This window comes from Eriocheir sinensis, chromosome 13 (assembly GCF_024679095.1).
Source record: "Eriocheir sinensis breed Jianghai 21 chromosome 13, ASM2467909v1, whole genome shotgun sequence".
Lineage (NCBI taxonomy): Eukaryota > Metazoa > Arthropoda > Malacostraca > Decapoda > Varunidae > Eriocheir > Eriocheir sinensis.
This window is the reverse complement of record NC_066521.1, coordinates 21,057,414-21,081,690: the sequence shown is the minus strand read 5'-3', so window position 1 is coordinate 21,081,690 and position 24,277 is coordinate 21,057,414. Positions and strand designations below refer to the sequence as shown.

The following is a 24,277-nucleotide window of genomic DNA, read 5'->3' as shown; positions in this document are numbered from 1 at the left end:
TGGGTAGTTTCATGACCCTGGTTGTAGTTTGATGAACCCTCTGCACTATGAATGTGAAAAAGAACTCATGAGAACTCTATTAATCTCCTTTTTGGACTTTTGAAATTATTGATGTGAGAGGTGAGAGCGTCTGAGAAATCCAGCTTAAGACACACACATGAAGTCGAAGTTTGGAGTTCGAGAAGTGAAGAAAAGATGAACTGAAGGGAAATTACTGAGTTGAATACCTTTGTCGTCTCTGCTAAGTTAACCACGCAAGAGAGATATACTATTACATTTTCTTTTTTATATATTTTTGAGGATGGATGGAGGGGACGAATCCCTTGTCAGCATGTTACAGGATAAGCTGGGCAGAATACGGAGGAAAATTAGCATAACAAAAGGATGGACAGCTTAGCATAGGACAACGTGGATAGCATGTCAGAATAACCAACCGGGTACACTTGCCTTCCTCGGTATACTAATGTTGATTACGACTTTCCTTCTCTTCGTCTTCCTCTTCCTCCTCCTCCTCCTTGTCCTCCTCTGGTATATACACATTCTACTCTCCCTTTCTCTCTCTCTCTCTCTCGTAACTACTACTCTCTTGCTTCCACATTTTCTCTACTTTGCTCATTTTTTCCCCTGTTTATCTACTCTCTCCTCCTCCTCCTCCTCCTCCTCTTCCTCCTCCTTCTTCGTCCTCTACTCTTCCTACTTCTCTTCTGCATTTTGCTCTATTCTTTGGCAGTTTTTTTCTCCTCATCGTCAGCGTCGTTGTCATACTCTCCACCATCACCACCACCATCTCCTCCTCCTCCTCCTCCTCCTCCTCCTCCTCCGTTAATAGGACATCCCGCGCGGCATAGACCCGTTATTTAAGGTCACGTTCCCTGTTACGACGTGAAAGAGAGAGAGAGAGAGAGAGAGAGAGAGAGAGAGAGAGAGAGAGAGAGAGAGAGAGAGAGAGAGAGATAGATAGAGAGAGAGAGAGAGAGAGAGAGAGAGAGAGAGAGAGAGAGAGAGAGAGAGAGAGAGAGAGAGAGAGAGAGAGAGAGGAGGGAATTTGAGCTTTATGATCCATGAAAGCTGACCAATTTTTATGCACGTTTCGCAGAGTAGGAATGACGAACGTAATGAGAGAGAGAGAGAGAGAGAGAGAGAGAGAGAGAGAGAGAGAGAGAGAGAGAGAGAGAGAGAGAGAGAGAGAGAGAGAGAGAGAGAGAGAGAGAGAGAGAGAGAGAGAGAGAGAGAGAGAGAGAGATAAGAACCCTATGTGAAAACTAAGTACTTTCACTCTCTATATTCGTCTAATCAAACATAAGGTAAGCAAAGGTATGATGTTAATAAAAAGGAAAGTCAGATATGAATTAGGAACAGCCAGGTGTGTGTCAGGTGTGTGTGTGTGTGTGTGTGTGTGTGTGTGTGTGTGTGTGTGTGTGTGTGTGTGTGTGTGTGTGTGTGTGTGTGTGTGTGTGTGTGTGTTTGGAGAGTTGTTTTTCTTTTCTGTTTTCTTTGTTTTGTTTTATTTTATTGTTTTCTTTCTTTTACCTTGTTTCGTTTACCGCAGAAGAAGAAAAAAATCGTAATATATTTGTGTTGTTTTTCTTTTGTGTGTTTTTTTATGTTTGTAAGTTTAAAAAGGAAAAAAAAAACATCCTCTACACAAACATACTTTCTGACGGACGTGTATTGCGAGACTGAACGCGAATTACCATACCGACACGCATGCATGATTCTACACACACACACACACACACACACACACACACAGATACGTAGACCCTCCCCCCTTTCTCCCCCCTCCCTCCTTCCTCCCCCCTCCCCCTTCCCTCCCCCCCCCCACACACACACACAGACCCTCCCCCCTTTCTCCCCCCTCCCTCCTTCTTCCCCCCTCTCTCCTTCCTCGCTCCCTCTCCCCCCCACACACAATATACGCACAACAATGCACGCACACGCCCCACATGAAGGGAAACACACAAACAGGCATATAATACAGACATTATGTAAATCTCTCCTTCCGAAATACAGACCGAATGGGGGACGGGCGGGAGGGGAGGGGGGAGGGGGAAGAGGAAGGAGGAGAGAGAGAGAGGTGACTGAGGGAAGAAGGGTTAGGCATGTTTGGGGGAGAGAGAAGAGGGAGCGAGGGAGATAGGGGGGGAGGGGAGGCTGGGAAGAAGCGGTGGAGGAGCAGGGGTTGACTGAAAGGGAAGAAGAGGAGGCATATTGAGGGGGTGAGAAGGGGTGAGGAGGGTGATAGCGGGGGCAGGGGAGGAGAAGCGTGGAGACAGGGGGAGAGGAGGATGAGGCAGGTTTTGAGGGAAGGGATGGGGAGAAGAAAAGGGGGAGGAGGGGAAGGGGCAGCGTGGAGACAGAGAGAGAGGAAGAGAAGGCAGGTTTTGGGGAGGGAGGGAAGGGGAGGAGGAGGAGGAAAAGGGGTAAGGGAAGGGAGGTCAAAGGGGGTCACGGGGGGGGGGGGGGGTCGAGGCGGCGGAGCAGAGTGATATGAAAAAGATTTCTGGAATTGCATGAAATTTGGAGCGGCGGCAAGTTTGTTCACGCGACGCTAAAGTGGAAATCAACTTGAGGCGGCGCGGAGAATACAAATATTTCAGAGTTTTTCACCGCCGCCGCCGCCGCTTCTGCTTCTGTTCTCTCCTCTTCTCCGTCTCCCTTTCTCTCCTTTTTTTTTCTTCTTTACATCTCCGCCTATAGCACCGGTAGGCTTTCTTCAGGGGCCAGATGGTCGCCCCAAGCCCGTCATGGCGCAGGCAATTTTTTATAGTGGCGCCAGTTATGCTTGGCTCATGCTGCCCCCCGGAACTCATTCTTGATTCACTGAGCGGTTTCTTCTAGAGTTCGGGTTAATGGGTGGTCTTCTGGACAGCATGTGGGCAGTCTTAGGCCACTCGGCGGTGACTGAAATATCCCAAGTGGTAGCGTGAGGGCTCGAACCGACGTTGTCCATGGCGTGTTGAATGTGAGTCCTGCACGCTAACCACTCAGCCACCGCCTATCCTCTTTATCATACGTATTACCCTCTATCCGTCATTTTCCCTAATTTCTTATTTATTATCTACTGAAGCTTTGTAATAGGTTGTATATAAGGTAGATAACAACAGGTCCTTGCTATAGTTACTAGGCATACTATTGGCCTAACTAGCTCTTTCTCAATCTATATATCTATCTATCTATCGATTTCTGCTCCGTATTATAATTCAGATAAACACACACAGTTAAAAGACTAAAGATAAGAAAATAAAAACGTTAAGTCTTCATATAAAACAATTAAAACGTTTATTTAACTATTAAGGCAACGTTTGAAATAGAGGAATAGATTTCTGAAGGTTTTATTACGTCCATACATATTCATACATACACATACATACACGTACATATGACAGTGGCGTCTTGTATGTGTGTGTATGTATGACTGTGTGTGTGTGTGTGTGTGTGTGTGTGTGTGTGTGTGTGTGTGTGTGTGTACACCTGCCACGCACCTGTACAACCTGTCAGATACATTCCTTCACCCCAAATTCCCTCTTCTCCTTTTTCCTCCTCTTTCTTCTTCTTCTTCTTCGCTTCCAGGCACATCCGTCCGTCCTCTCCTTCTGTCTTCTTCTCCCTCTCCCTCTCCCTTCTTCTTATTCTTCGTTTCTCTCTCTCTCTCTCTCTCTCTCTCTCTCTCTCTCTCTCTCTCTCTCTCTCTCTTCCTGCTCCCTTGCTTAAAAATCTTTCTTATCTTTTTACTTTCAATTTTGTCTTTTTTATGTGTTCTCCCTCCTCCTCCTCCTCCGACTCCTCCTCCTCCTCCTCCTTCTCCTCCATATTCTCTGCTTTACCTCCTTCTTCTCTCCCATAAAAGTCTGTGCTCTCCTTCCTCTCTCTCTTCCTCTCTCTTTTTTTTCTTCCTCCACCTCTGCCTCGGGCTTCTTCCTCTCCTCCCTCCTCCTCTTCCTCTTCCCTCCCCTCCTCTCCTTTCCTTTCTTCCTCCTTCCACATTCATTTTCTCCCTGCCCTCATTTTTTTAACTCCTTATTCTTATCTTTCTCTTTCACTTCCTTCTTCTATTCCTTTATTTATTGTCCTGTTTCCTTGTCCTGTTTCCTTTTTTTCTTTTTTCTTTCCTTTTTCTTTCCTTTCTTTCTTTCTTTATTTATTTTTTATTTATTTTCTTTTTTCTTTCCCTTTTCTTTTTTTTCTTTTTCTTTCCTTTTCTTTCTTTTGTTTCTTTCCTTTTTTTCCTTTTTTTCCTTTTTTTCTCTTTGTTTTTCTTTCTCATATGTTCTTGTTCTCTTCTTCTTTCCTTTCTTAATCTGACATGCTGCCTTTCTCCTCCTTATCATTTCTCTTCTCTCTTTTATCATTTTTTTCTTTTTTTCGTTTTAGTATTGATCTTCTTTTCCTCTCTCTCCATCTCCCAAATTCCTTCCACATATTTATCATCTTTTTCTCATTCCATCTTCATTCCTCTCTTTATCTCCTCTCCTTTCCTATCTTCGCTTTATTTACATTTTTCTCTCTTATTCACTTTCCTATTCCTTCCCTCTTTTCCTGATCTTTCAATCCCATCCCTCGTTTCTACTCTCTTTCCTTCACTTTCCTTCCTCCCCCTTTCTCCCTTTTCCCTCTCTTTCCCTTCTCTCTCCATTCCCCTTCTCCTCTCTATCCCTTGTCTCACCATCCCCTGTCTCCTTCCCCCTTTTTCCCTTTCCTCTCTCTTTCCCTTTCCTCCCTACCCTTTCCCCCCCTCCTCTTTTCCCTCCTCTCTCTCCTCTTCTCTCTCGCTCTCTTTCTCTTCATCTCTCTCCATTTCCTTCATCCAATAAAATCCGAAAGAGGCGTCACCGGCCATTAGAGAGAGAGAGAGAGAGAGAGAGAGAGAGAGAGAGAGAGAGAGAGAGAGAGAGAGAGAGAGTTCACTTCTACTTCACGCGACTTTAGTGAGCTCGTTCTCTCCGGAGTCAAGAGTTCTCTCCTCCTCCTCCTCCTCCTCCTCCTCCTCCTCCTCCTCCTCTGCATCCTCTTTCCTCCTCTTCCTCCTACACGATAAGCCTTTCTCTCTTTCTCTTGTTTCGGATTCTCTTTTTTTTCTCTCTCTCTTTTCTCTCTTTCTCATTATCTTTCTCCTTCTTTCTTTTTCTTTCATTCTTCGTCCTCCCTTTTCTCTCACGTTCTCACTCTCTTTCCTTTCCTCTTTTTCTCTTTCTTCTTCTCTCTCTCACTTTCTCATTTTCTCACTTTCTCACTCTCTTTTTTTTTCTTTCTTTCTTTCTCTCTTCTCTCTCTCATTTATTCACTTATTCCGCCTTTCCACTTTCGCTTTTTTTACGCACCTCTTCTCGTTTCGCGTTATTGCCTGAGAGAGAGAGAGAGAGAGAGAGAGAGAGAGAGAGAGAGAGAGAGAGAGAGAGAGAGAGAGAGAGAGAGAGAGAGAGAGAGAGAGAGAGAGAGAGAGAGAGAGAGAGAAAGTCAAATTTAAAGCGAAACAACATGTAGCACCTGTAAATTGTTCCTTCCTGTCGTGGAGCAAAAAGAAAAAAAGAGAGAAAAAAAGAGAGAGATAGCGAGAGACACTTCACATACCTCGCTGTCTCTTTCACCTCCTTATGACACTGATTCTCGCATTCCACTGGAGGAGGAGGAGGAGGAGGAGGAGGAGGAGGAGGAGAGAAAGCTGGAGGGGAAGGGAGGTAGAAAATGAGGTGACTTGAAATTATCAGGAAGGAAAGTAAGGGAAGGGAGGTGAAAGGAAGGAAAAGAAGAGAAGAAAAGGAAGGGAAGAGAAGGGAAGGAAAGGAAGGGAAAGGAATGTGAAGAAAATCGAAAGGCAAGGGAAGGGAAGGAAAGGAAAAGAAGGGAAGGGAATGGCGAAAGGAAAGGAAAGGAAAGGAAAAAAATCGAGAGGGAAAGAAGAGAAGAGAAGCAAAAGAAGGAAAGGAAAAGAAAGAAAAGGAAAAGAACCTAAGGAAAATAATATAAGAAGAGATGAACGTTGGGTGCGTCTCTAGGATAAAACTAACGAGGGAAACATCCTTCGAAGGTGTAGAAGGAGGATCAGATGGTGAAGAAGCAAGCGGAGGAGGAGGAGGAGGAGGAGGAGGAGGGAGGACAAGAACGAAAGCAAAGGAGGACGAGGAAGAAGAGAAAAGATCAGAACGAAAGCAAAGGAGAAAGAGGAGAAGGAGGAGAAGGAGGAGGAGGAGGAGGAGGAAGATGAGAAGGAAGTTACGTTACCAGGGAAACAGCAAACAATAAAAAAGAGGAAAGGTAAAATATGAAGGCAGCGAAGACAGGAAAAAATAGGAAAGGAAAACAACAACAAGATGAAAAACAAGAACAAGAACACGAAGAACAAGAAGAAAAAGAGAAAGAACAAGAAAAAAGAGAAAATGAGGAGGAGGAGGAGGAAGAAAAAGAAAAAAAAAAGAAGAAAAAGAAGAAGCAGAAGAGGAGGATGGAGAAGAGGGCTGAGAATCACATCGGGGCATCTCCTACGTAGCAAGCGAGAGAGAGAGAGAGAGAGAGAGAGAGAGAGAGAGAGAGAGAGAGAGAGAGAGAGAGAGAGAGAAAGCGAGCGATAGAGCAAGCTAGATATAAGGCTCCTCTTCTACACCCTTCCCACGCCCCCCTCCTTCTACAAGACCCAGGGGGGGGAGATAGAGGGATGAAGGGGGGGCTGGAGTGAGTGGCCCAGTACACGTGAGCCGAAATTACTGCGTTGGGCGGCGGAGAGGCGAAGGCGAGGCAGCAAACGTCTCCCGCAGCCATTACTTGTTGGTGTCCTAAGTTACGAGGGCGAGAGAGAGAGAGAGAGAGAGAGAGAGAGAGAGAGAGAGGGAGAGGGAGAGGGAGAGGTTAACAGACACTCAAAAGGATAAAAAACAACAGATGCAAACAGAAAACAAACATAGGAACAAATATAGACCATCTGACTAACCCAAAGACAGACAGACAGACAGATAGACAGACAGACAAATAGACAGAGATAATGACACTTGCAAAGACAGACGTGCAAAGAAAACAGATAGAAAAACACAAATAAGAAAACACACACACACACACACACACACACACACACACACACACACACACACACACACACACACACACACACACACACACACACACACACACACACACACACACACACACACACACACACACACACACACACACACACACACACACACACACACACACACACACACACACACACACTAACAGACAATAAGAATGCAAAGGAACAACCTCGCGGCCATGTACTCGGAGAAGATGGGAAACGCATAAAAAGGGAAAGGAAGTGGTCGGGGAGGATGGAGGAGGAAGAATCACATAAAATTGCTCGTAAAATGACCAACCAAGCAGTTCCTATCTTCCAGTGAACGTGATCTGGCTTTAAATTGACGGGTTACACACACACACACACACACACACACACACACACACACACACACACACACACACGCACACGCACTCATACATTTACGAATCAAACAGTACATACGTGTGAGTGTTTGCGTCATTCCAAACACACACACACACACACACACACACACACACACACACACGCACCATCGCCTAAAATGAAAAACACACATGAAAACGTTCCTTTAAACGTTCACGTGTAGGTACTAGTTTGAAGGTAAACAGTTGTGTGTGTGTGTGTGTGTGTGTGTGTGTGTGTGTGTGTGTGTGTGTGTGTGTCTCTCTCTCTATCTCTCTCTCTCTCTCTCTCTCTCTCTCTCTCTCTCTCTCTCTCTCTCTCTCTCTCTCTCTCTCTCTCTCTCTCTCTCTCTCTCTCTCTCTCTCTCTCTCTCTCTCTCTCTCTCTCTCTCGTTACTCTTCACTTCCTGCTCAATTTAACCCGAACAACGAATCTCAAATTTATGCCCAAACCGTTTCCGATATAACTCCACTTGACTCTTTCTCTCCACTTTATTCCACTTTCCTCCACTTACTACTTTAATTCACCTTATTTCTTCCACCCAGCGTTCCTTTCCTCCTCCTTCCCTCCTCCGCCAAGCTTTCCTCCATCCCTCCCTTCTTCTCTCTCTTCCTCTTTCTCGATAGCATAACTTCCTCTGTTGCCTTCTCTCTCGCTCTCTCCCTCCCTCTCTCTCTCTCCCTCTCTCTCCCTCTCTTTCCCTTCCACGCATCCATTCATCCAGTTGTGTTCATCGCGGGATTATTGACTTCAGTTATATATGAATTGTGTGATGGGAAGGGGGGGGAAGATAGTGTGTGTGTGTGTGTGTGTGTGTGTGTGTGTGTGTGTGTGTGTGTGTGTGTGTGTGTGTGTTTATACCCTCGCAATACTCAGAGATTAATGCATACCACAAGAAAGTTAAATACACACACACACACACACACACGCACACAGAAAGCAATATAACGCAACAACCCTCGGCAGCTCTTTATTTTCCTCTGTTATTTTCCTCCTCCTCCTCCTCCTCCTCCTTTCCACAATCTCCTGAGGTTTACCAAGCGGTCTCTCTCTATTAAAACAGGGTTGGATCTTAACTCCTTTTCCCCTTAGCTTATGTTCTTTATATTAGCGTTTGCAAGGGTGATGGTGGCGGTGGTAGTAGTAGTAGTAGTTGTAGTAGTGGTAGTGGTAGTAGTAGTGGTAGTGGGGGTAGTGTTAGTGTTAGTGGTGATGGTTAAAGCTACCCCCCATCCCCCCTCTCTCTTTCTCTCTGTCTATCACCCGTTAATGAATGCAGTTTCTCTTTTTAATAAACACGAGGTCGGCGCCGGTAAGGTTACAAGCGCATGAGAGGAGAAAGTCTTGCAGTGAGTGGAAAAAAAGAAGGGGAAAAAAAGAGGGGAAAAAGGGGGGAAAATACCTGTACTTAATTAACCTGGAGTAACAAATACCTGCCCTCCCTTACCTGCCTTACCTGTTCCCCCTCTCCCCCTTCCCTCCTCCATAGCCGTATACCTTTAAGCTGAGGGGAAGATTTTATTTTGGTTTTAATATTAGTGTTTTTTTTTCGATCTTTTTTGGTAGAGCTTTAATCTTGTGTTTGTTCGTTCATTAAGGCTCTAGTGTGTAATGACTTTTTATTTTTTTTATTTTAGACCTGTAATGTTTTATTGTGCTACTTTTTTATTTATTTACTTTTGTATTTGTTTTAATTACTTCCTCTTTTTACTGTTTATTTCATGCATTCACTGATTCAATTTTGTAATTATCTTTTAGGCCTGTAGTTTTTTTTTCTTACTTCTGTAGTATTTATGTAGTATTTCTGTAGTTTTCTTATTTTTTGTAGAATTTCTTTGGTTTTCTTATTTCTATAGTGTTCTTTATATTCTAATTTCTTCTTTCAGGCCTGTAGTGTTCTTTATTTTATTATTTACTTGTTCTTCTTCTTTTATTCACTTCATATTTTTCTTATTTATCCCTTCATTTATCCATTCATACATGCATTCATTGATTCACTCATACATTTACTCATACCCTCACCTATTCTTTCGTCCACCATTACATTGATATAAAAAAAAAAACTCTGAAACCTATGAATTAAAAGGCTTATTAAATTTCCCTTCATAAACAGTGTCAAAACGGAAGATAAAAAACACATATTACAACAGTTCATTCAATCCCGTCGTTAAAAACCATATTCATCACTAGTCCCCTTCTCACCTGGTCAGTAAGCGGCGGGTCATTAGCGTCATTAATTAACCCGTTACTCATTTCCTCTTCAAGTCCGTGAGCCAAGTCGTTAATTCGTTACCGGGGTCATTAGTTGTTTATAATTCACTCACTTAGCCTTCAGTCAGTTCCTTAATTAGTCAGGCTGGCGGCCGCTTAATCGACTCGTCAGGTGAAGTTCATACCTTTCACTCGGTTAATTAGGATGTCAGGTAATTAGTCAGGTAGTCAGTCAGGAAATGTTGATCGATTTTACAGACTTCTCATAAGGTGGATGATTAAAGTGTCCATCAGTCAGTCATTCTGTTACCCTGTGAGTCAGTTAATTAGTTAGTTAATTAGTGAACCCGACCTGACCACCAACTAGAGATATCCAAAAGTTTGTCGGTCAATTAGTCAGACAAAGAACCAAATTAACCATCAAAGAATTAATTAGCCAATCTCATTCATTGCCAGTAAGCCAGTTAGGTCAGTTAGTCACTTACTCGGTCACTTACCTGATAATTAGGTCAGTCAAGCAACTTATCAACCAGTAACTCAATTAGTCAACCACCTAAAAATTCAGTCAGCCAGTCAGTCAACCCCTTAATCAACCAATCAGTCAGTCAGTCAATCAGCCAATCAGTCAGTCACCCGAACAGTCAGCCACCTGGTAGGTCAATCAACCAGTCACTCAATTAGTCAGCCACCAATTAAGTCATTCAGTAAGTCAGCTAGTCACTTCATCAACCAGTCAGTCACCCTGCCATCAGCCAAACAGTCAATGGGCCAATCAGTCAGTCATACGAACAGCCAGCCAGCCAGTCAGTCAGTCAGTCAATTAACCCGTCTATCAGCTTCCCATTAGTAAACCAGTCCCATCCGCTAGCCAGTCAGTCAGTCACCCTCCGGTCATCCAGTCAGTCCGCCAGCAGGGTCCGGGTCGCCAGGTGAGCATTGGCCCCGACGGCTCATGTTCCGCCTCACCTGTCCGGTTCAGCTTAAAGGTACGCTGGCTGCCGCTCCTCCGCCCCCCCATACATCCCCCCTCCCTCCTACCCCTCCTCCTCCTCCTCCTTCCTCTTCTTTCTCCTTTGCCACCTTCTTTTGATTTTTTTTTTCTTCTTTCTCTTCTTTGCCTCATACTTGTCATCGTCTTCAGTCTCGTCCTCGTGCTCCTCCTCCTCTTTCTTCTTCTTCCTCCTCCTCCTCCTCCTCTTCCTCCTCCTCCTCCTCCTCCTCGTAATGACCGGGAGTTGTCTGTTCGTTTCCGCCGGAGTGATTCTTCCTTTGTTCCCCTTTTTTATTATTTTTTTTCCATTCTCCCTTTTCCCATTTTCTTTGTTTTTTTTTACATTTTTTTTTATGTCATGTGTTTTTTGCTTCCTCGTTTCTCACCTTTAATTGTCGTTGGAGTTTTTCGTTTCTTTTTTTTATGCTGAATTTTGGTTTTAATCTTTTTTTATGTTTTTTTTTTTTTTTAATCTTTGCTTCTTTGATTTTTTTCCGTTTTTTTTTTTTTTTTTTTTTTTTTTTTGTTTGTTTTTAGAGATGTTTTTTTTTTTGGGGGGGGGTGAGTGACATAAGTTCAAGTATATTTATATATTTATTTATTTATTTATTTGTTTTATTGAATTTTTGCCACACTAAGTTTTTTTATTATTATCCTGGTGTTTTTATTGTTTTGTTTTTACGGATTGTATATTTTTGGGGGGTGGATTGTGAGTGATATATTTATTTTTCATTTATTTTTCTCTATCTCTAATCTTCAATTTTTGCTTCCGAGTACTGTGTGAATCTCCGCCTCATACACTTTTTTCTTGTTTTGTTTTATCAATTTCAACTTTTATTTCATTTTATTGTCACGGGAAAACTTGGCGTCGCGTTTCCACACAAATTATCATCATCTCCAAAAAGTGTTCCAATGAGTCAATTCAGGACTTTTTTTGCGATATGAGCTAAGTACATGCTAATTTTCCGTTCATTTTCATAACAACGTGAAGATAATGTTCCAAAACGGATGACGAATTACACACACGCACACAGACATCCCCCTTCACCCCACACACACATGCTCTCCCTCCCTTACACATACTACCCAACTCCCACACACGCACACACACACACACACACAACCCTTCCCCCTTACACACAGCCCTCTCTCCCCCCCACATACATCGTCTCCCTTCCTCCCCCCACACACAACCTCCCCGTCCACAAACATACTCTCTCCCTCCCCTACACACACACTTACATAACCTTCCCCCCCACACAACCCCTCTCCCTTCTCCCTTCCCCCTCTTCCCCCACATCATACATCCCCCCCTCCCTCTCACAAACATCCCCCTCCCCTACACAAACATAACCCTCCCCCACACACACTATCTCCCCTTCCCCCTCTTCCCCCACAAATACATCGTCTCCCCTCCTCCCAGACAACACAACCCATCCCCACGTACACATCGTCTCCCTGACACCCCACACCGTTCCCCACCCCCCTACGCACCGTTCCCCTCTCCCCTTCCCTCTATCGTCGGGGATAACTAGAACCCAAAATTAGGTCATAAATCAGAGCTGCAATTCACCAAACTTGCTGCGATTGCAAATATGGAGAACAGCATCAGGGAAGGGGAGGAGGGAAGAAGGGGAATGAAGGAAGAGGTGAACGAATGGGGAACGGGAGAAAGGTGCTGATAAGGAAGAGAGAGTGAAATGAGAAGAGCAAGTAATAGAAGGGGAGCAATATTGGGAAACGTGAAGAAGAATAAGGTATCAATTTAATAGTAGAAATTCAATAGTAAGAAGTGAATATGTGTGAACGAGAGATGAGATACAAGGTTCAGAGAGGTTTAGGGAAAGACAAATGAGAGGAGCAAGTAATAGAAGGGAAGTAATTATGGAAAACGTGAAGAACTAAGTATCAATTTAATAGTAGGAATTCAATAGTAAGAAGTGAATATGTGTGATGAACGAGAGATGAGATACAAGGTTCAGAGGGGATTAGGGACCATAAGGAGGGGGGCGCGGGTGTTAGGGGGGTCTACGCTCCCTCCTGACGCAGCAGAGGAGGGCAACAAGGCGTGACGTCACCGAGTTATTGGCCTCCGCGGCGGCTTCAAACTTTTCGCCAACTTCTAACGAGCCATAAATCTGTCGGGAGCTTCCGTGTCGGGCGGACGTCGGGTAACTGTTCCTCCTGCGTCGGCTCTCATCTGCGTACGCCTTCTTTTTATAGTTCCTCTCTACCCTGTTTGGTCCTCCTCTTCTCTTTCCTTACTCAGTCGGATAGGGAGAGAGGAGTAAGAGAGGATAGACGAGAGATGAGTAAGGATTGGGAGAGGATAGGGGAGAGAGGGAAAGAGAGATGTTTGGGAGGGAGGTTAAGGTAAAGGAGTGATAGGGGAGATAAGGGAAAGAGGATAGGAGGAGAGGAAGGGAAAAGTATGAGGATGGGATGATGTGTGTTGGAGGATAATTAATTTGCGCCGTTGATGTTGTGATTGTCGTTGTTGTGGTTGTGGTTGTAAACGTTACTGTACGCGTGTTATTGTTGTTGTTGTTACTGAAGTTACTGTTGTTATTTTTTTAGCTATTCGTTATCATTGCTGTAGCTGTTATCGGCGGTACGGTTACTCTTGTTGTTATTGTTCTTACTGGTGGTGTTATTGTTGAAGCTATGGACCAGTTGTTGTTGTTGTTGTTGTTGTTGTTGTCACTAAGTTACTATCAGCTGCGTGGTCATTCATTACTATCGCCGTACCTGTTATTGTCGTTGCTGTTGTTCCCATGATTGTTGTGGACTAATTACTGTTGTTGTTGTTGCTGCTGTTATTAAAGTTACTGTTGGCTTTCCATACGTCTGTTTTTTATTGCTCTAGTTATTATCCTCTTTGTTGTTGTTGATGTTGTTGTTGTTGTTGTTGTTTTTGCCGCTGTTGTTGTTGCCTCGGCGGATCGTGACGGACTGGCGCGTTTTTAATTTACTCCTCGCGGCCTTTGTGCCCCGCCGTGACGAACATTATTTCCCGGTCACAAAAGAAAGTAATTACGCGTTTTACCGACGACCGAATGAAACAATTTCTTTTATGCGCGTTCTTTCGCCCCCCGCCCCCTCCCCTACCCCTGGACCTCCATTTTGGGGGGAGGGGAGGGAAGAAGACAAGGTTGGGGAGAGAGATGGAGGTAGGGAGGTAGAGAAGGGAGAGGAGGAAGCGAACTGAGAGAAGGATGAAGATAAACAGATGAAAGGAGAAGGAGGTGGGAGAGGAATTGGAAGGAGGGAAGAGAAAGAGAGAGGTAGAGAAGAAGGGGAAGAGAGAAGGAAATTGCAAGGAAGAAAGAAGATAGGGAGATAAAAAGATAGAGAGAGAGGATAAGGTGGGGGGCGATGGAGGTAGAGGAGGAGGAGAAAGAGAAGGAATGGAACTGCAAGAATGAAGATAGATAAACTAGAGAGAGAGAGAGAGAGAGAGAGAGAGAGAGAGAGAGAGAGAGAGAGAGGAAGTAATATTCAGGTAAGCCTCAAATTGCACTCGTTCGTCAAGGTGTAAAACCAGCAATCATCGTCTTTACCTTGAAGACAAACACAAGAAGGACAGGTGGAGGTGCAATGCCCTCTTCCTCTACTCTATTTATACACCTAGCTTTTTTTTTGTCTTCATTTTCTTTGCCTTTTTTTACAACAAAAGAGACGGTTCAAGGGCAACGAAAAGAGTGTAGGAAAAAAAGCCCCGCTACTCACCGCTCCCACAACAGACGAAAGTAAAAAAGGCCAAAAGAGAGGTCAATTTCGGATGTTTCCTTTGCTGTAAAAAAAAGTCCGCTACTCACCGCTCCCACAACAGACAAGAGTTAAGAAAGGCCAAAAGAGAGGTCAATTTCGGGTGTTTCCTTTGCTGTATAAAAAAGTCCGCTACTCACCGCTCCCACAACAGACGAAAGTAAAAAAGGCCAAAAGAGAGGTCAATTTCGGGGGTTTCCTTTGCTGTATAAAAAAAAGTCCGCTACTCACCGCTCCCACAACAGACGAAAGTTAAGAAAGGCCAAAAGAGAGGTCAATTTCGGGTGTTTCCTTTGCTGTAAAAAAAATATTATATCACGTCTTTTTTCCTACTAAGGTGTGGTCAGGTAGTTGGAATATGTGTCTACCTGTCTGTGTGTTCGCCTATATGTCCCTCGCTCTACAACAAAGGAGACGGCTCAAGGGTAACAAAAGGAGTGTAGAGAAAAAAGCCCCGCTACTCACCGCTTCCACAACAGACAAAAGTTAAGAAAGGCCAAAAGAGAGGTCAATTTCGGGGGTTTCCTGTTTATATCACGTCTTTTTACCTACTAAGGTGTGGTCAGGTAGTTGGAATATGTGTCTACCTGTCTGTGTGTTCGCCTCTATGTCCATCACTCTACATGTACCCACGCCAACGTTACCAGATTGTCGTACTTGGCGTATTGTTTTTGGCGATTTTCCGACCAAAAACTATCACACCCACAAGGATAACGATATGCATTTATAATTATCGTTAAAATCGGTAATTATTGATGCTCTTTTTTGCAATATTTATGGGCCAGAAACCGGAAAATAAAATGTTATGAGTACGATAATCTTGCAACGGTGATCCACGCGCTCCTTACATCAATAGTGAGTGCCTGAGGACCCGTACATAACAGTCCCTTAACCCGGTAGCAGAAGGGATCATGTTTCTTAATGGTCCCTCTAAGCGTGAAAAATGAGAAAATAGCATCCCTCACATAAACCATTTCAAAATACATGTCAAAGCATTTGTGATCAGTTTATGTATCATCTATTTTGGGGGGTATATATCATGGCACAAATTTGGCCCGTCCCTGCTACACGTTAAAGCCACAAATTTGGCCCGTCGCTGCTACACGTTAAAGCCACAAATTTGGCTCGTCGCTGCTACCGGGTTGAAAACAAGCATATTGCCTCTGGGGATGTACCTTACAGCCCACGAAAGAAAAAAAATAACCACACTATCTATATAACTGTCTGTACGTCCTCTATACATCATCAGTAAGTGCCTAGAGGACCGTATTTAACAGTCCTTTCAAAAAAACATACTCATTGCCACTGGGGACGTTCCTTACAGCCCCTGCAAAAAACACGTCACTCCATCTATATAATTGCACGTCAACTCTTCATCCCACCCGTCTGTTTACACCCGTCACTTCAATCAGCGGGTGGAGCCTCAGGGAGAAGCTTAACCTGACGAGCCTCAAGCACTGGAGACTTATCCACATCCCTATTTACGCCGGGAATCGAACCCTGAATCAGCGGTGTCAAATTATCGTACTCAGCGCATTGCATTTTCGTACTTTCTGACGGATAACTATAGCAAACATAGAACGAAAACCCATCAATATTTAACAGTTTCAACCATAACTTTAATTTTCTATCGTTATGTGTGTGGTTACGACAGTCTTCGAGCCTAAAAATGATAAATACAATGTTCGGAGTACGACAATTTGACAACGCTGCCCTGAATCCCCTCACCGTCCCCTAGGGTTGAAACGAGAAGCTCTGGTCATGGTGTTAGGGAGAGGGAAAGGGGGTTGGAGGGAGGAGTATTAGGTTCAGGTGAGAAGAGAGGATCAGGTACTAAGCCGGATTGTGTTCTTAGGCGGACTGATTAAAGAGGTAAGCTTATCACACCTGTCCTGGAGCAGGTGTTCTCTCAGGTAAATATTGTTAATGCGGAAAAGCGTGTGAAAGAGTATGACCTGAAAAAGAGGGAGAGAAAAAGGGGGTAGGGGGAAAAGAGGAAGAGGAAGTGAGAGAAGGATGAAGATAGGTAGATAAAGATAGAGAAAAGAGGGGAAAGATAGAGGTGGGAGAGAAAAAGATAAGGATGGGAACTGCCAGAAAGGACAAAGATAGATACATAGATAGATAGATAAAGAGAGAAAGAGAGGAAGACAAGACGAGGGAGTAAAATCAGGAGTCAGGGCGTGTATTTATTTGGTTAAGGAGTAAGAGGAGCAGGAAGAGGAGGAGGAGAAGGAGGGTGGTAATGGTGATAGAGATGAGAGAAGAGGAGGAGGAGGAGGAGGAGGAGAGATAAAAGGAATGAGAGTTAGTAGGAAGAGGAGGAGGCGTCAGGGAGAGGAGGAAGTAGAATAAATGGGAGGGAGAAAGGAAGATGATAAGAAAGAAAGGTCCTCGTGGTGGTAGGAATGAGAATGAGGGAGAAAGAGACACAAAATAAAGAGATAAGAGGGAGAAAAAGGGGATAGGGAGATAGAAGGATGATAAGAAAGAATGGTCCTCGTGGTGGTAGGAATGAGAATGAGAGAGAAAGAGACACAAAGTAAGAGATAAGAAGGAAAAGGGGAGAGGGAGAAGACACAAAGTAAGAGAAAGAAGGAGAAAAAGGGGAGAGGGAGAGAGAAAAGAAATATTAGTGAGCAGTAAAGGTCTTGTGAATTAGATAACGAGGGAGATAAGTAAGAATATTCTGCCCATAACTCGTCCTGGTTCTTATCTCATTCTTTTAAGGCCTTACCATCATTTCTGCTCTTCCTTCCTTCCTTCCTTCCTTCCCTTCTTCTTTCATTCTTACTTAATTTTCATAAGTTACATCATTCTTTTTCTTCTTCCTCTTGCCTCCTCTTCCTTCTCTCCTCTTACTTTACCTCCATCATTATCCTTTCTTCCCTTCCTTCCTATCTTTCTTTTTTATGTATTCCTTTTAATGTCTTATCTCTTATCTCCTCACCTTTATGCATCTTATCGTTCTTATCTTCCTTCCTTCCTTTCGTCCATATCCCTTTCTCTCCTTTCATTTATAAGTCAGAAGAGAGAAGGGGATATGGCAGGAAGGAAGGAAGGAAGGGAGGGGATAAAGAGTAGAGGATAGTGGTGAAGGCAAACGAGGACAAGGCTTACGGAAGGCACTGAACCGTCGCACACAAAGGAACATGCATCACTGCCCCGTCATGGTGAGAGCGACGCGGCTGACACGCAGGAAATAGAAGCCAAACAAAACATGCACGAGTCTAGGGGAGGCGAAGCGGAGCGACGGGTGAGGTGAAGCGAGACCGACCTTTTCTTAAACACCAGAAAGCCAGAGAGATTACTCGGACTTTTACGGAGGGAGTGAACGAGAGAAACTTATATGTATCCACGTGTTTAGAGGAAGAAGGGATGGTACATGAGGTAGAAACGGAGACAAGACTTACATTTCTCTCCGTAATGAATGAGGGAGAGAAAGAGGAAACGAGAGTTGGAGGAAAAGAAGGAGAGAGAGAGAGCGTTCGACGGGTAAGCATGAAAAGGGAGGATGAAAGGGAGGAGGTTAGTATTTCTTTAAACCCCAGAAAGAATGACAGTTTACTTTAACTCTTACGAAACGAGTGAACGAGTGAAAGAAAGTTCTACATATTCACGTATTTGGAAGTAAACAACAGGTAACATCAGGTCAGGTTAGTTAAGTCAAGACCATTTCCTAAGCCACCAAAAACGACAGACAGTCCTTACCTTGCCTTACCTTACCTTGCCTTACCCTACACAGTATCAGATAGGAAAATACGTTAACTTACCTTACCTCGCCTAGTCTTCCCTTCCCTTATACACACTACCTGAAGAATATACCCTTACCTTACCCTACCCTTCCTACTCTACCTTACCTTACCTTGCCTTACCCTACACAGTATCAGATAGGAAAATACGTTAACTTACCTTACCTTGCCTAGTCTTCCCTTCCCTTATACACACTACCTGAAGAATATACCCTTACCTTACCCTACCTTTTCCAGTCTGCCTTCCTCTCCTGTCTCCCAATACCCTCACCTTGCCTAGTCTCCCCTTCCCTTATACACACTACCTGAAGAATATACCCTTTCCTTACCCTACCTTTTCCAGTCTGCCTTCCTTTCCTGCCGCCCCATGCCTTGCCTTCTTCCCCTTCGTCGGCCACCACCAGCGATGCCTCTTGAGTGATGTGGAGGGCGCAGCGAACTAAGCAAGGCAGCAAAAGTTATGTTTATTCATGGACATAAGCGTTTAGGGGATCAGAGGCCGTTAGAAGCCGCCCCGATCCTGTTACTAGACCCATAAATTCCAGCCTCCAGTGGGTTCGGGTGACGGTGCCGCTGCCCATCTCCCTTCCTCGCTGTCAGGTAACGTGAGACCGACTGTGACCGAGCAAGACCGACCAACACCGACCAAAACCGACCTAGCGTGCCCTTGTGAGCCCCTCCTATCACCCCCCCCCCCCCCACTCCCTCACTCTCATCACTTCCTCTCTTCTCTCTCTGCTCTTCCTCAACTTCCTCCTCCCTCTTCCCCTCCACCTCATTTCATTCTTTGCCTCATAATGCTTCACCTTACCTTACCTTACTTTACCTTCTCATCCCTTACCTTACCTTCCCTTACCTTACCTTACCTTACCTTATCTTACTTTACCTTACCTTACCTTCCCATCCCTTACCTTACCTTACCTTACCTTACCTTACCTTACCTTACCTTACCTTACCTTATATTACCTTATATTACCTTACCTTACCTTACCTTCCCATCCCTTACCTTACCTTACCTTACCTTACCTTACCTTACCTTACCTTATATTACCTTACATTACTTTACCTAACTTCACCTTGCCTTCCCATCCCTTACCGCACCTTACCTTACCTTACCTTACCTTGCCTTACCTTACCTTGCCCCATCCTCACATCTCACCTTGCCTGACCTTACTCCACTTTAACCTCACATCTTACTGCATCTCATTCCACCTCACTCCCTCATTCCCCTTCACCTTACTTAGCCTTGTCTTGCCTCTTCTGATCCTGACTCCACGCGATAAGGTAACATGACTGAAAGGAAAAGGAAGGAAGAAGTGATTTGTAAGCCTTCACGTGATTGGTCAAAGGTCTATGATGAGTGATGGATTGGAAGGTTTTGATTGGGCGAGGAGAAATATGAACTCGTATTTGGTGCATGTCCCAGAAAAAAAAGTAATAGTCCTCATCCGATTGGACAGAACTGCAATCAAGGGAAAATTTTAATAAGATGAACATGCAAATTGGAAGCGTTCACCGAGGACTCGAATCGCGGGAAGTCGAACGTTTTGATTGCAGGAGCAGAATTTGATCATCAGCGTTTAGTCGTCAGCGGCGGATTAGCGAAACTGTCGACCAAATAACGTTACCTGGTGAGTGTGTTTGTGCCCCAGGTGTGCAGAGAAGCAGACAGACAAGTAGACACACAAGACACACACAGAGAGAATGACAGAAAGACAGACAGAGAGAAAAGTAGATTAACAGACCGGTAGACACACAGACACACACACACAGAGAGAATGATAGAAAGACAAACAGAGAGAAAAGTAGATTTACAGACAGGTAGACACACAAACACACACACAGAGAGAATGATAGAAAGACAGACAGAGAGAAAAGTAGATTAACAGACAGGTAGACACACAAACACACACAGAGAGAGAATGATAGAGAGGCAGACAGAGAGAAAAGTAGATAAACGGAGAGAAAGACACAGAGACACACACAGAGAGAGAATGATAGAAAGGTAGACAGAGAGAGAAGTAGATAAACAGACGGACAGACAGACAGACAGACAGACAGACAGGTGGTGTTTTAAGGCAGCTCCTGAACGTCGGATCGCTCGCAATGCAAATGGGTTTAAATTGGTTTCCTTTGTGCGCAGGTAGCGAATAACAACTTGCCCAAAAATGCGTACCTGTGTTTCTCTAGCGCCCACCCCTCCCCCCTCCTTCCCTCCCTCCCCTTACCTGTCCCACCCTCCTACCCTCCCTCCCACGCCCACCTTTCCTTCCTCCAACGCCCACATTCTCTCATTCACCCACACACACCTACACACACACACACACACACACACACACACACACACACACACACACGACACAGACACAGGGACACGCAAGACCTTGTTTAGATGTAAATTGCTTTAAGTTGTCGCCGGTGGTGGTGGTGGTGGTTGTGGTGGAAGGCTGAATAAGGGAAGGGAGGTGGAGGAGGTGGTGGTGGTGGTTCTGGTGGAAGGCTGAACAAGGGAAGGCAAGTAGGGGTCAGGGAAGGCGATACAAACCTAACCAGAGTTCCTAAAGGTGACTCTGGTGGAGGCTGATAGAGTTAAAGGGATGAAGGGAAGGCATGGGAAGGTAGGGGAGGGAAGGACGCCGAAAACAGACAAGGTAAGGCAAAGCATTTTTCCATCAGATAGAATGTAGGCCAAGGAAAGACTAGGCAGGGGAAGGTAAGTCAGGGCATGTCTCCTTCAGGAAGTATGTAGGGCAAGGTAAGGTATGGTTAGGTAGGGTAATATAAGGTAAGGTAAGACAAGGAGGGAAGACTAGGCAAGGTAAGGTAAGTCAGGGCATTTCTCCTTCAGGAAGTATATAGGGCAAGGTAAGGTATGGTAAGGTAGGGTAATATAAGGTAAGGTAAGGTAAGACAAAGAGGGAAGACTAGGCAAGGTAAGGTAAGCCAAAGACTGTCCCTCCAAGTAATGTTGTATCGAATTATCTAATGTAAATAAGGTAAGGTAAGGTAAAGGAAGGGAAGGGAAGGGAAGGTCAATAATATCCCTCAAGGTAATGTTCAAGGCAAGTAAATTCTGCGAGAGTTCTCTAAGTTATCTAGTGTTCTCTAATATGACTGATTGATTGATTTCTCTCTTTGGCCACTCCTCTCTACTCTATTCAGGAGCAGTAAGTAGCGGTCTTTTTTTTTCATTATTGTTTTATTTTTTTACGCCCTTGAACTGTCTCCTCTGCTGTAAAAAATAAAAAATGGTGTTCGTGTTCCCTCCCTCAGACGGCGTGGGCGTGGAGCAGTCCCCGGAGCGGCGCGTGCAGGCCGACGGGTCCCTGCTGCTGGAGCGGGTGCGGCAGCAGGAGGACGCGGGCGTGTACACCTGCACGGCCTCCACCAAGCAGGGCCACTCCACCACGGGCTCCGTCAGGGTATCCGTCCTGGGTGAGTCGCTGTCCATTTGGTTCTGTTCTCGGCCTCTTCGTCGTTCTTGTTCCTCTTCCTTCTGCTTCTGAGTCTTCCTGTGTTCGTTTCCCTCCCATCTTGTGCCTCCTTAGCGCCCTTGCCTTCTAACGAGTTTATTTTTCTTGTATGTTCTTTCTTGTTCCTCTTCCTTCTGTTTCTGAGTCTTTCTATGTTTTTTTTCCTTCCCATTTCGTGCTTTTTTATCGCCATTGTCTCCTTCTGATCAACTTATTTTCCTTGTCTTGTTTTTCTCGATCCCTTCTTTGCGTTCCTCTTCTTCCTTCTTCTAAGTCTTTCGATATACTTTTCTTTCCTATTTTGTGTCTACTTCGAACCTTCGCCTCTCTCTCTCTCAAGGACCTGCCTTTCTTGTTTCCTTCTCCCTTTCCCTACATTCCTACCTTTCCAGTTTCCAAGTCACTTTGATCTGCCCCAAGTTGGCCTGTTCCTATTCATCCTTCCTTCCTTCCTTCCTTCCTGTGCCTCTCGAAATACCTCCCTTTTCCCCTGGTTTCCTCTCACATTGATTTTCCCCCCTCCCCCCCCGCCCCCTCTTCCTTTCCCTCCATGTTCCTCTAATATGTTTTTTTTTTCTTCAGTCAATATGTTCAAGAAAAATGTTAGACTAAGTTCAGAAATTCAATGAGCATATGCAACTCTTAGGCGTGTGTGTGTGTGTGTGTGTGTGTGTGTGTGTGTGTGTGTGTGTGTGTGTGTGTGCGTGTGTGTTTTGCCCTGAGAGAGAGAGAGAGAGAGAGAGAGAGAGAGAGAGAGAGAGAGAGAGAGAGAGAGAGAGAGAGAGAGAGAGAGAGAGAGAGAATGAAAAAGAATGAAAGAAAGAAAGAGAGAAAGAAAGAAAGAAATGCAGAGAAAAAAGAAAGACAGAGAAAGAAAGAATGAAAGAATGAATGAAAGTGAAAGAAAGAAAGAAAGAAAGAACAAAGGGAAGAGAGAGAGAGAGAGAGAGAGAGAGAGAGAGAGAGAGAGAGAGAGAGAGAGAGAGAGAGAGAGAGAGAGAGAGAGAGAGAGAGAGAGAGAAGGGGTGCCTCATTAACCTCTCGTTCCTAGTCATGCCGGGAAAGCTCTTACTGCTGAGATTTAAATTAGCTTCTGCACTTTCATCTTGTTTCTGTAAAATGCTCCCGACTAAATGAAGTGACTAAATGAAGCTGAGTGGTTATGTCTCTATTTCACTTATTTTTTTATTTATTTTGGAGTTTTATATATCACCTGTGTAGCTTAATCCGTGTAGTTTTTAATTCAATCTTCGTATATGAATTTCGCTTTTACAATTCAATCTTCATATATCAATTTCATTTTTACAATTCAATCTTGATATATCAATTTCACTTTTACAATGCAATCCTCATATATCAATTTCACTTTTACGATGCAATCCTCATATATCAATTTCACTTTTACAAATCAATCTTCATATATCAATTTCACTTTTAAAAATCAATCTTCATATATCAATTTCACTTTTAAAAATCAATCTTCATATATCAATTTCACTTTTAAAAATCAATCTTCATATATCAATTTCACTTTTAAAAATCAATCTTCATATATCAATTTCACTTTTAAAAATCAATCTTCATATATCAATTTCACTTTTACAATGCAATCTTCATATATCAATTTCACTTTTACAATGCAATCTTCATATATCAATTTCACTTTTACGTTTAGAGGATTAAGAATTTACTGTAAGATAATGTAGTGTTTTTTAATCCCTTTGTGTAACTTGAGAACCAATTTATGACTTTTTTTTCACATTATTGATTTATTTACTCATGACACTCATTTTACCTTTATAGTGATGATTAAGGATGTACTTTAAGGTAATATAATGAGCTTTTTATTTTTTTTAACTAGGGAATCAATTTGTGACATTACTTTGACACCATATACTTTCGACTTATGAGACTACTAACAACACTACTACTAATAACACTACTACTAATGACACTTCAACTTCTACTTACTTTTCATTAACTAGCGAATCAATTTGTGACATTACTTTGACACCATTTACTTTCGACTCATGAGACTACTAACAACACTACTACAAATATTAACACTACTACTAATGACTTCAACTTGTAGCTACTTTCATTAACTTTTTGTGCTCAGATAATCAACTTATAACACTACTTTTAGGTCTTTCAGGTTCCATTGCGTTACCAGAAACCAAGATCGAATTCGCCATCATTTTAATCACGTGGGAAAAACAGGTCGACGTTCTCTCCTTCCTTACATCATGCCGTGAACACCTGTCAGAGGGCGAGGTTGAGGCATGCATGACACATAGACAAGCAAGCTTCGGTGTTCACCCTTCATCGCGCCGCCTGAACGTGTCACCGGCCTTGCTTTAGAGATTTCAATGTTTTCTTGCTTGACCTGAATCGCCGCTTTGATGTTAATGATGTGTAGATGGTGATGCTTTCCACGCCGGAGAGGAGATGCGGGTAAAACGATGAACGATGAAGCGGGGAAATATCAGAAGACTCGCCTCCCAAGCACATAGATTTGTCAAGGCATTCGTGAGAGTTGTGTAGGGACCCCCATATGAGAGAGAGGGAGAGAGAGTCATTCGCTGTTCAATAAGGGTCATAATCTTACATTTCGGCATCCAAGGCTTTCGTAAGAGTTGTGCAAGGACCC

At 43.8% G+C, this 24,277-nt stretch overlaps 1 protein-coding gene across 7 annotated transcripts in view; it reads left to right on the top strand.

Annotated features, from left to right (window-relative positions):
* Nucleotides 1-24,277, top strand: part of LOC126998180 (cell adhesion molecule Dscam2-like) — a 240,236-nt gene that overhangs the window by 178,009 nt on the left and 37,950 nt on the right. For all 7 annotated transcript variants that reach the window (XM_050859625.1, XM_050859626.1, XM_050859624.1 and 4 more), the window contains exon 13: nt 21,428-21,589. In XM_050859625.1, the coding sequence (XP_050715582.1) occupies nt 21,428-21,589 (162 nt within the window). The remainder of the gene's footprint in view (nt 1-21,427; nt 21,590-24,277) is intronic.